At 33.7% G+C, this 13055-nt stretch overlaps 1 protein-coding gene across 1 annotated transcript in view; it reads left to right on the top strand.

The window, feature by feature from the left end:
• LOC145268328 (uncharacterized) overlaps positions 1 to 3922 on the top strand; it is a 64530-nt gene extending 60608 nt beyond the window's left edge. Inside the window, exon 2 of the mRNA XM_080123818.1 lies at positions 554 to 3922. Within this exon, the coding sequence (XP_079979944.1) occupies positions 554 to 916 (363 nt within the window). The 3' untranslated portion in view covers positions 917 to 3922. The remainder of the gene's footprint in view (positions 1 to 553) is intronic.
• The last annotated feature ends 9133 nt before the right edge of the window (positions 3923 to 13055 follow it).

Raw genomic sequence — 13055 nt, 5'->3', positions numbered from 1 at the left:
TAAGATATGCTTTTCACACGGCTGCCGAGACATAATGTAAATAAGAAAGATATGGGAAGAAGAGGAAAAAAAATTAAATGGTGATATCGCCAGTGTGCTTTGAGCCCCACCCCCAGGTTGAACGTGAGTACTACGAGCTAACTATGGCTCTTTTCAAACATCCAGTTGTTTCCACGTGCGATATCCAAACGAACATTCTTTATCACGCTAAATAACATACATCAATACAACTCTCACTCACGCACACCAATACATTAGTACACTGAAGACTTTGTCCTTTCTTTCTCTTTTGTTCCAGCAACTACTAGCTATAAACACGTGTGCCCACGAACACTGAACTCGTCTTCAACCAGCCGGCATGATATTAAATCTATCTTTAAACACATTGAACACTTTTCTCTCTCTTTCAATGAACTCTTACTAATACGTTTCTCTCTTCTGCCAAAGCTACTAACGAAAATGACAAATAAAGTTTGTTTATTAATATAGAATGAAACTCCATTTCGTTGTCTCTCATTTCTATAATATATATTTTCTTTTTTTTTTTTTTCAGAAATCGGATAACAAAAACCTATCTATTTTAAATGAACCAAAAGGGGATCCAAGTATAGAAAGCACAAATACAGGGGGGTCAACAGTTGAAAGCCCCAAGACCACCACCTCGTTGGAAGACCGGTTCAAACTTCAAGAAAAGTTAATAATGGTAACGGTACGGAAATCCATGATGAAACAGGTGTCGGCGCTAAAGGAAGGACTACAGATGCTCTCTTTTATGATCACGGATTGCGAGGATTCGTTCAAAGAAAAGCGGAAATACGAAATGAGACGTAGGCAACGACTACACCTCTACAAGACGATAATCAGCATCATTTTTATGATTCTTCTTTTTGGCTTCTTCTATTTAATCATAATTTAATGATTTTAATAAAAAATGACGGGATGTTTCGGGCATGTTTTACTATAGACAACAAACCGAGAAAGCGGTAAAGAAACAAAGATTTTGGTAAAATTTATTTGTTACATAAGTGTTTCTTTGAACACTTTTTTTTTCGGTTTGTTTTCTATTCTAAAAAAATATTCCATGTTTCTTACTGTTGCTTTCTAACTTAAAAACCTACACTTTTTTTTTCTTTTTTGTCCAGAATTCTACCTACATTAAAACAAAAATGAATAAATAAAATAAAATAAAATAAAATAAAATAAAAATCTGTATGGTGCACGTCACGTACGAATTCCCATGAATCGCTTAAAAGTGATTTTCTTTATAAAAACTGAAAATACTTTATCAATTTACGTGATTTTTTGGAATATGACATTTCCGTTCCATGGCGGATACGTCCACCAGACAAATTTCCCTTTATTTGTTTTGTTTTTGAATAAGTTCTTCCTCGTTACTGTAGTGAAATTCGAAACCCCAAATATTGAATTTCAAGTGAAACCAATGACATCTACTTGTCTAGGTGTATCAGAATTTTTGTAGGAATTTTTGACACCCCTATCACGAAACTGCGAATAAAATATAAAAAGAACTTGTAATTTCTCTTTTAAAAGTGGGTTGTTTATTTTCTTTATGGATTATACTTCCAAAATAAACTATTAAAGTTGTTTTAAAAGGATGCAAGTCTATTTTTTTTTTTTTTTTTTAATTTTTTTTTTATTACATTTTCACCCCAAACAAGGCACATTGCCACTTTGGTGTAGGGGGCTACTATCAGGGGAAACATCTACTGTGGTACTATGTAGGGATTAGGGCAGCGAGATGTTGGTTCACGTTGCACTTGAACTTATGCATGTCAGTACAGTTGGGGAAGCAGTGACCCGGAATGGAATTCCAAAGTCTAGCAGTTCTGGGGAAGAAACTACTGGAGTAGAAGGATCTTTTACATCTAGGGATCTCTACAGTGTGGGGGTGGGATTTTGCAGCTTGTCGGGTCTGTCGAGGGTGTTCACGTCGTGGGGGCACAAGTGCTTGCAGTTCTTCAGAGCATTCACCATTATAGTACTTGTAGAACAGGCAGAGGGATGCAACGTTTTGACGATGGGACAGAGGCTGAAGTTTTGATGCCAGTTTAGGGCCTATCAGATTTGCGACTCTCTTTTGAACCCTGTCAAGGAGCGAGAGACTAGTAGCCGATGCACCGGCCCAAATATGACAGCAATACTCCATACATGGGCGAATAGTGGCCTTATAGAGGTACAGGATACTTTCGGGTGTTAAAAGTTTTCTAGCACGGTAGAGAGAGCCCACCTTCCTTGCAGCGGCCCTGGCAATGCCCTCGATGTAACTGTTCCAACTCATGTTTCCAGTGAACGTTAGGCCAAGGAGCTTGAGAGACGTACTCTCAGATAAAGAGTCGTTGGCCATTGCTATAGGTGGTAGAGAAGGTTTCTTGTAATTATTGAATGAAACCAGTTTTGTCTTGGTGGCATTGAATGTTACCATCCATTTTTGTCCCCATTCCACTACTGATTGGAGGTCATCCTCTAGTGTTTCTGCCATTACTTTAGATATATGTTCGTTTGTTTTCCTGTCGTGCCTGCTATAGAGTGTGGTGTCATCAGCATATATCCTCATCTCAGAGGCAATCTTGTCGGGGAGGTCATTTATGAATATCAGGAACAGCAGAGGTCCCAGGATAGATCCTTGGGGCACTCCCGCATTTATATCATATTGTTTAGATGTACGACCGTCGAGGACAATCTGGATTTTTCTCTTATCTAAGAAGGATTTAATTACGTTAAGTATTCTACCAGTGATACCGTAAGATCTAATCTTCCTGAGGAGACCCTCATGCCATACCCTGTCAAAAGCCTTAGATATATCTAGAGCTACCGCTCTTCCTCTCCCGCTTTATCCAGTGAATGGTATATGCGTTCAGAGATTACAGTGAGGATGTCTGCCGTGGAACAGGCTTGTCTAAATCCATATTGACGGTCGGTCAGAAGTTTAGCATCTGTAAGGTACTGGACTAGAGCATGGTTAATTAAGGTCTCAAATATTTTGTCAAAAAGTGGGAGGAGGCTAATAGGGCGATAATTTAATGGGTCAGTTCTTTCGCCAGAATTCTTGAATACTGGTACTACAGAAGCAGTTTTCCAACAGGTCGGAAAGCAAGATTCATTAAGGCATTTGTTGTAGAGTTTGGAGAGAACTGGAGCTACTTCGGCTGAGCACTTTTTTAATAGCACAGCTGGGATGAGGTCGGGTCCACATGCTTTGGAAGTGTCAAGGTTTTTTATGATAGCATGCACCTGAGCAGGGGTGATTTTCAGGTCGTCTAGCGTGGCGTCTGTCCGCATAGGAAATTGAGGTAGGGGGTGGTTTAGAGGGTCCAGTGTGGAGTTTGAGGCAAACCGACTGGCAAGCATGTTAGCCTTCTCGGTTGCTGAGCAAAGAACCTCGTGATTGTTGGTTAGTGGGGGAATTGTTGATTGCCCATTATTTACTACACTGTTGTAAATTTTCCAGAAGTCACGAGTTCCTAGTTTTTGTGCTTCGATGCGTTTTTTCGTGGTTTCCGTAAATTCCCTCTTAGCTGTCGCTATTTCTTTCTTAACGTTACTTCTAGCTTCTATGTACTTCTGTCTGTTTGAATTGGACTTATGTCGATTAAACCTGCGGAATGCACGCTGCCTTTGAGCAATGGCAGTTGCGCAAGTCGAAGTAAACCATTGGGGAGAGTGGGGCTTGCTATAGAATTTCCGCATGGGAACATGCGCTTCGATTGCAGTTTTGAACCATTCAGTGGTCTCGGTTGCACACTGTTCAGCAGGAAGAGAAAAAATATTTCCCCATGGGGCGTCTCTGATAAGATCTCTGATAGCTTCCCAGTCAGCCTTTTTATAATATCTCGTTGTTTTGAGCACGAAAATGAAGTCGGTTACATGGCCGAAAATGAAGTCGGTTACATGGAAAATCTGAAAAAAAAAACAGTATAATGTACGTACTTGTCATTGCATGTACATGTCATATTCCAAAAATCACGTAAATCGATCAAGTAGTTTTTTTTATTTAAGAAAATCAAATATTAAAGCACAGTTAATCGAGAATAAATCGAGCGCTATGTTGGATCGACACTATGTCAGCTAACGCCACCTAACAGCCAAATGCGATCCACGGATCAAAGAAGGGGGAGATAATCGCCTTTTTAATTATGAATTAACTTAATAAATAAATAAATAAACTTGACTTCTAGTAATAAAAAAAGAATAACTTTTTTCTTTTTTTTTTTTTTTAGAACAGAGGGTTTGTCTTAATTTATCAGTTTATATTTTTTTTCATTCCAAATAAATAACTGATTCGGACATTTTATTCCAAATAAATAACTGAATCGGACATTCCTAAAAAGGAAAAGAAGTCGTTATTGTTACTTTATTAACTTGTATTTGTAATAGGAAAAAGTTTGTTTTCGGCATTTCAGGAAAAAAAAAAAAAAAAATACATAATATGTCAATTATCTCCCCCTTCTTTGATCCGTGGATCGCATTTGGCTGTTAGGCCGCGTTAGCTGACATGGTGTCGATCCAACATGGCGCTCGACTTATTCTCGATTAACTGTGCTTTAATATTTGATTTTCTTAAATAAAAAAAAAACTACTTGATCGATTTACGTGATTTTTGGAATATGACATGTACATGCAATGACAAGTACGTACGTTATACTGTTTTTTTTTGCAGATTTTCCATGTAACCGATTTCATTTTCGGCCCATTAATAGACTTGCACCTTTAAAAGTAATAGAAATGTTTTTTTGTTTTTTTAAAAAAACAGTAATGAATTTTACGAACTCAATATTTTTCAATTTTTTAACTTTAAAAATCTATCAAAATTTTTCTATTGATTCAATTTTTACGATATTTTCAGGGTCAATATGAAATTTTATACTCTTTCCAATAAACCGAATATAATATTTTAGATAAACGTTTTTTTAAATACACCCCCCCATTTTCAAGTGTCTATTAAAAAGTAAATAATTAATTTACTCACCAAAGTTTTATATATCACAAATTGAAGAGAAAAGGTCAATAAATAATATATTCAAATTTAAAACAAAAAAAGTAGTGTTTTTTTTTAGAAATTTACCTGTAAAGTCCGAAGTTTAAAACCTTTTTTTTTTAACCACGTTGTTTGTTTTTCTTTTGTTTTTTGTTTTTTAAATGAAATCTTGGTCCTTGCTCCTTTAATTGAAAAAAAAGTAGGGCTTGAATTACATTTTTCGAGTAGTTATAAGCTTGGAAAGACAGGGGGTCGAATAATTCACGCCTCCCATTTTGAAATGTCTATTAAAAAGTAAATAATTAATTTACTCACCAAAGTGTTATATATCACAAATTGAAGAGAAAAGGTCAATGAATAATATATTCAAATTTAAAACAAAAAAAAAGTAGTGTTTTTTTTAGAAATTTACCTGTAAAGTCCGAAGTTTAAAACCTTTTTTTAAAAAAAAACATGTTGTTTGTTTTTTTGTTTTGTTTGTCAATGAAACCTTGGTCCTTGCCCCTTTAATTGAAAAAAAAATTAGGGCTTGAATTACATTTTTCGAGGAGTTATAAGCTTCGAAAGACGGGGTGGAATTATTCACTATTTTTCACGAAATTCCTGACACACCTACTACTTGTCATGTCGCAGTAATGAACATATCCCCCTCCCCTCTTAAAAAAAAAATATGAAAAATGATGAGCTAGAAAATTAATTATTAATGAAGATATTTCGAGTGTGTATATAAATTAACAGCATCAATTCAAGGAAAGTAACTCGGCCCCTCTTGTTACAATTAATGGTGGCTGTTACGCAATGATCTATTTGTACAAAGTACATGTTTTATGTAATATTCCAGAAAAATTTAACTAACTGTGACATGAGAATTAGGTAGATGACATTGGTATTGTTGAAATTGGTAAAAACAGTAAGTAGTTATCATTGTTTTTTTGTTTTGTTTTTTAATGAACTCATTTTTCCGACTGTCGGATTTCGCTACAATAGCGAAGAAGAACCTTTTAATATGAGGGGAATTCTGGACAAGAACCCAGTTTTTATAATTTAAATCACTTTGAAAATAAATGAATAAAACATTGACGCCTTGTTCGCCCCCCCCCCAAAAAAAATAAATAAATAAAAATAATAAAAAACAACAACAACACAAGCAACAACAACAAAAACAACAACAAAAAACAACAACAACAACAACAACAACAACAGTGTTTTGTTTACAAACTTGATCTGATTGCGTTGAAAAAGAGAACTCTTTTGGTTATAGTCAGCTAACGTACTTCCTAACTTCCGGCATAGCACTAGTGGAAGCAGTGACAAGGCAAACTGATTCTTTCACTTTTTATTGCTTATTCAGTATTTCTAACTACATGCAAAATGAATAGCTGATGCTCAAAATGTATAAACATTTTGACTCCTCCCTCTACTTAAAAATTCGCCAAAATGCAGGAAATTGATCAATTTTAATGAAATTTAAAATATTTATCAAATAAAAAAAAGCAACAAAAAAAGTAGTCTCCTGAAAAAGACAAAGTGATAACAAACAAAATGGAGGCAAAATATAAAAAAGGGAGCAAAGGAAAACCAGACCCAAAGAGTATATCAATTTAGTCAAGTTTTATTGTAAGAAATAAAATGCTGAATTGCTTTTATTTCCCAAAGCAAGGGTTCACAATTAACCTTAAGTACCAATTGCAAAAATTTTTTTTAAAATAGAACATACAAAAAAGGGATCCCTAATTGAGAGACTAATTCTAGAATTAATTCGATCGAAAGTTAAATTTATCGTCCAAACGATAGTAACAAATAAAACGGGAAAATATATGTTGTCCTTTTTTAAAATAATGATATAGAAAAAAACAAACAAACACTTGATATGTAAAACCTGAAAGGAAAGAAACATGTAAAAAGGAGTCTTTTAAAAATATTCTCTCCCTTTACCTTGAGGCAGTCTCTCAATCTTCTAGAACCTTCTGGTTCTGATATTTTTGTTTTTTTTTTCTTTTAAAATAAAAATATCCTGATGAGAAGAAAAGTTAGGTAGCTTCCAAGATGGTCTCTTTCCTTAAATTACTTTCCTGGAGAACACATGTGCCGATAATCTAACAGGCCGGCAAATTCAATCTCTGTCTCTTACAGAAAAATGTCCCAGTTTTTTTCATTGGTCCTTTTTGAGACTTATAGTTTCCCAGTTGGTAGGGCTTCGTTGTCTGATAATTAACTGGTAATGAAATTGTAAAGTTGTTGCATTGTGGGTGGTATTATTGATGATGTACCAATATGCGCATATGTTATGTGAGTTCTTATTTAGTGTTCTTGTTTGTAAGACGACTTATATATTTGTTGTTGTTCATGTTTGTGAGATAGAGTCTTAAACATGTATATATAATGAGAGAGACAGCTCTGTATATATATAATAGCCAACGGCATGTAATACACAATGAGAGGAGATTTGATATATAGATAGATAGACCGAGAGTTTGACATTTATACTTTTGACAGCTCTGTGAACGGGAGTGTTTTTATAACATTTATACTTTGACACATATACTTTCTAACACATATTTTTTAGATGATGATTTTATCAAGGTTCTTATAGCATAAATGGACAATACCTTTTCTGTTGAATAACAACACAACGACGCAGATACAAAAACCACATGATGACATCCTTTATTTCATGACCGGGCCTGATTTCGCTCGAGGAATTCAAAGTTTCTTTATATGGCTTTTCTTCTCTAACCTTCGCTTCCAAGGTTTGGTGTCAGCAGTCGTCTCTGACCTCTCTCTCTCTCTCTCTCTCTCTCTCTCTCTCTCTCTCTCAGCTCTTCTCCCCTCTTTCTACCTTCACTCCCAGACTGCATCTAAAACTCTACCTATATTGAGAACTCGTCACGTCATCGCATGATTAAACATGTGCTCATCGAGCACGTTGCCTTGACATGCGTCACGTTGCAAAACATCCCACACTGACATGAGACCACGAGTTCAGTAACCTATTTTTCGAGTAACCTCTTTATAAAATGTGTTTATAATTTTAATTGACGATTAAATTCCTTATTTTAATTTTCACAGAAACAAATTTCATCATTACATTACTTTTCAAATAAACAGATATCTAACTATTTTGTGTGAGCTAAAAAATTGCGATTTCACATTCCTTATTTTCAATAACATTCTGTATTTATTTTAACTTATGATTGGAATTCTCAATTCCAAATCTAGCTTCGCAAGTTCGAATCCTTGACTATCCTATTTCATATTTACTCACTTACAAGAACAGGCTTCTGTTCTTGTAACAAAGTCTTTCTTCAAAGGAGAAAACCTGGGTCATCATAAAAAAAAAGGTTTTCAACAGAGCTCAAAGCCTAGCTTCTTCTGGTAATGCTGGCTGACTCGAAATTGAGGAAAACGGGGGGGGGGGGCTTCCTCCCTCACTTTCTCCCACCCCCACTCCTGACAGCTTAAAAGTAATATTGATGATGATGATGCCAGCCACACCATGTCAAGAAGTGTAGGCATTCTACTTAAGAAAGACAAAAAAGGGCCGAACCCCACTCCTGGCACCGCTTGATGACTGCTAGGACTAAAAAATAAAATCCTCAAATCTTTTTAGGAACATTACGAAAAAAGCCCCTGAAATCTGTATTAATGAATTCGATATATCTCGAAGAAAAATTAATTTCTCAAACTACCAATATTATCATCGAATTAACCATTGTTTATTTAATATTTTCACACACAAAAAATATAATTGCAAAAAATATTTCTACTTTTTTTTAGATTACATGTCTCACATAATTTTTATATGTAAGATTCTAATATTTTCTTGCATAAATCTTTCGGCATAACATAATTTTTATGTAATCTTAAAAAATAAAAACAATTTTTTTTAATTTGAAAGCAGGAACATAAAAAATTATAAAATTTAAAAAATGGTACAAATTATACAAACGTTGATGATAGGAATGTACGGCTGGAAAAAAAAAGAAGAAAACCAGCACTCCCTACATTCCTTTAGCTACCTGACGTCATTTTCAGATAGCCTTTTGGCTTTCTGACATTTTGGGCTTTTGTAGAATTCACACTTGGATGATTGAGCGAAGCCAGAATTTCTCACTTTTGGGGGATAATTAAGCTGTTTTTTTTTTTTTATACAAGGGTGTTTTTTTAAAAATTTAATTCAATATCTTAGGACGTTACTAATTATCTTTGAAATAGACCCAGAAAACTAATATTTATTTTCTAAAGGATTTTTACAATGAATTTATTTTATTTAACTTCAAAATTTAGCTCAATTTGTAAGGTTCTGAATGTCGCCGTGAAAACATTTTTCATTATAACATTTTTTTTGTTCTATGTGTACAAATATTCTTTTTCCTTTTGGAAATTAACTTAAATTTAATCTTTCAAATGCAATCAAAATGAAGTCGGAAACCTACGAAAAAGTTCTGATAAATCGGTTTCAAAACTATTTTTTCCCCCTATTTTTGCATGTATTCTATTGTGAAGTGATTTATTGAAATCGAATAGAAGAAAAAGGGGAGATTATTGAAAAGTCTGCAATAACAATTAGCAAATTATAAAAGCAAAAATAACATAATTAGTCTTTATTTGCACTTTTAATAACAAAATTTTAAAAGATAAAAGTTTTTATTTTATTTGAAATTTTATAAGGAACATATGTTTATGAAATCATAAAACTAAAAGTTTTTTTTTTTAATTTTAAAAATAAAAGTTTTTTAATTGAATTTATATAATAAATTTATGTTTATGAAAGTATGAAAATATCCGAGAAACAAAACAAAAAAATGCACACGAGAGATATAGGCGTGAGGGATAAAAAGCGATGGAATTAATTTGCTTTGTCATTGCTTCTGGTAGAGCTATGCCGGAAATTAGGAAGCAAGTTAACTGACTATAACTAGGAATTCTGTACAAGAACCAATATTGCATCTCAATACCATCTGAATGTTTGTCCATGGTAACTAAACCTGAATATGGTAGGTATCACCACAACCTACTTTGGTAGTTTGTTTGAGGTGAGTAGAAACACGGCCAACGAATACCGCCTTTCCTGTGTTGAGATGAAAAACGACGATGGTGCATCCTTTGCAGATGACCATAAAAACCATGTCTAAATGCCGGGTGAAAAAAAAAAAATCCTTCATTGATAGATTTATCTTTCTCTTGATGATACAGTGTTTATTTCTTTCCCATGATGGAGTGATATGACACAAGGTCAGAAAAGTAGGATCTGAAAAAAAAACAGCACCATAGAAGAAAAGCACTCTGACAGAAACAAAAGTTGCCTGGGCAACTGTCAACATTCCCTGATAAGGGCGCCTCAGGCGATTTGCAATAAACTAACCCCTTCTCAAAGAATTGGAAAGGTAAAAACCTGAAAACGTGGACCTCCTAAAACGTTGCAGGACAATACCTCAGACCAACAGAGAAAAAAGCTATCCTCAAAAAATCTCAGAGACTCTTTTGGTCTGATTTTGGTATGAACCCTGTCCCCTGATGATTTACTCTTTTAATGTAAAAACATTTCTTTTTTGTTAAAATTGTGAAACAAATCAAACGACTGTACACACTACAAATTTTGCAACCTATAACTTTTATAAAGTTTTAAAAAAAAAAGAAAAAAATCAAAAACAAAAAAAAGCGTTTGTGTCTTATTTGCTTATGGAATGTGAGGACTAAATGACACTTTCTATTCTTCTGAGATTTAAATGGAGAATTCATTTTATAGGGTGTTTTCTTTTAGGAGCTAACCACTACAGTATAAGCTTCTTTCCATACATATATCAGGGTATTTTTTAAGGCGGCGGACTTTAAATTTAAATAAATCACAGAAAAATATTTTTATTTATACAAATACATGATTTATTCCAAAGATTAACTTTTTGGAATTTATGATTTATATACAATTTTGGAAAAATGGCCCCCATGATTCGTGCTTATATGGCGTAATCTAGAGGCCCAATTTTCACAAACTCTATGCATTAAATTAGTCTGAATTTCAGCAATAACATGTTGGACGCTGTCTTCCAAGTTGTCTATTATGTCCGATTTATCAATGTAAACATCGGACTTATATATCCCTAAAAAAAATAATCTAATGGGGTCAAATTGCACAAACAAGGTAGCCAGTTGACAAGTCCTATTCTTGAAATTATTCATTCATCAAATGTTTCTCTCAGTAAATTGGTTGTATCATTTGCAATTTGTCAGTCACTTCATGATGAATTGCCAAACCAAGTTGAACTCAAAATAACCAATAGTCGCCAAATCTGCAATTAAAAAAGTATAGAGTTGTCAAATTAAAGTTCACTACCTCTAAAAGAAACAAAATAAAAAACAACCTGTACTTATACAAAAAAACATATTTTATTGATGCTGTGAAATTGAAAGCTAACCAAACTGTCGTTTTTTTGTTTTTTTTTTGGTCTCTTTTTTTTTACGACAGATTTTGATTCTCAATTTAGAGTCACTTGGAAGAAACAGTTGTTAGAAATACAATATATTTTTTCACATCTCATGCATTCAATATATATTCCAAACAATAAATACACATAGAAGTAGGAGCATATTTTTCCAATACAAATGACACATGTTTTAATAAAAAAATTTTATCTCGTTACACAGAAAAAAAAATACACCTTTTTAAGAACTGTGAAAAAAAGAAAAGCAATTTATTCAACAAATTTAGATTCCTAACTGAACTATAACATTTAGAATTAAAGTCACTTAAGCAAAAAAAAAAAAAAAAAAAAACAATCAGTTTTTCCTTTTTATTTCCCTACCCACAAGGGCAAAGTTAGATAAAATGCTGATTTTTTTAAGGAGGGGGTCCAGCTTCTTAAATTGGGACACTCTGGATTAGGACAAAAATAAATTCTCAGTCTAGGATTTCTCCTTCGCTGATCAAAAACAGCAAAGATGAAGTGTAGCATCCGAACAGATACTACATTTTGCTCCTAATCGAAATGGCAAGAAGTATCCTTTATTTTCACAAAAACCTATCATTTGCCCATTCATTAAGTATTGTTCCGACATATAGGCCGTTATATCTACTTCTAGTCTCTCTCTCCATTGAACAGAGTCAAAAAAAAGCGTTTCCAATCTGATAAGCTCACACTGTCCCATCACTGCAATGTTTCATCCCTGTGCTTTAATAAAATGCGCTTCAACGAACCAGTTGATACCCTCCAACGTAAATACTCCTGACAAACAGCAAAATTCTACTTCTTCACTGTTAAAGTCATTAGATGCCAGAGCGCCTTCTATTCTGACAGTTTTTTCCCTCAAATTGCTAGACTTTGAAATTACCTCCCTGTTTCCTGCTTCTCTGACTGTACTAACATGCAGAAATTTAAGTTTAATACGGACAGACCTCGTTGCTCAACTTAAAGTATCCCCGTTCACAGTAGAGTCTTAATAAAAAAAAACAGTTATGTTTCTGAAATGAGAATTGATTATTTATATTATTTTGGATTCTTCAGACTCCTGTTCTCATGTTGAATGCTATTTGCACAACATTTTAGCCGATGTGATTTCCGATCTTCTTCAGGTGTATTTTGTAAAACTCAGGGAATCTTTCTGTTAAACTCTGGAATTCCGAATGGGGGCCCTTTATTTAATCCATGAAGGTAGCATGCTCTTGTTTCATCAGGTAGAAGTCCTAAGTAATTCACAATTGTATTTTTGGGTGTCGCCTGCACTTAAAATTGAACCTTCAACCTCCAGAAATGTGTGACTTTTACATCGGAATTTTACAAAGTATTTCATCCGCTACTCCACAGGTCCTTGTAGACAATTCTAGCATGAAGTTTAGGAACTCTAAACCTATTTTGTTACTAGATCTAATTACTTATCATTATATATCACTATTTATTAATATATATTATTACTATATATATATATATATATATATATATATATATATATATATATATATATATATATAGAGAGAGAGAGAGAGAGAGAGAGAGAGAATAAATGACAAAAAGTTATATTCCAAAATTCATGGTGTTGACCATCTTATAATTTATTCCTTTAA

The sequence above is a fragment of the Euprymna scolopes genome, chromosome 43, assembly GCF_053919585.1.
Source record: "Euprymna scolopes isolate OS-2025 chromosome 43, ASM5391958v1, whole genome shotgun sequence".
NCBI classification, from domain to species: domain Eukaryota; kingdom Metazoa; phylum Mollusca; class Cephalopoda; order Sepiida; family Sepiolidae; genus Euprymna; species Euprymna scolopes.
Note: the sequence above shows the minus strand (reverse complement) of the source record. Positions and strands in the feature narration are given on the sequence as shown.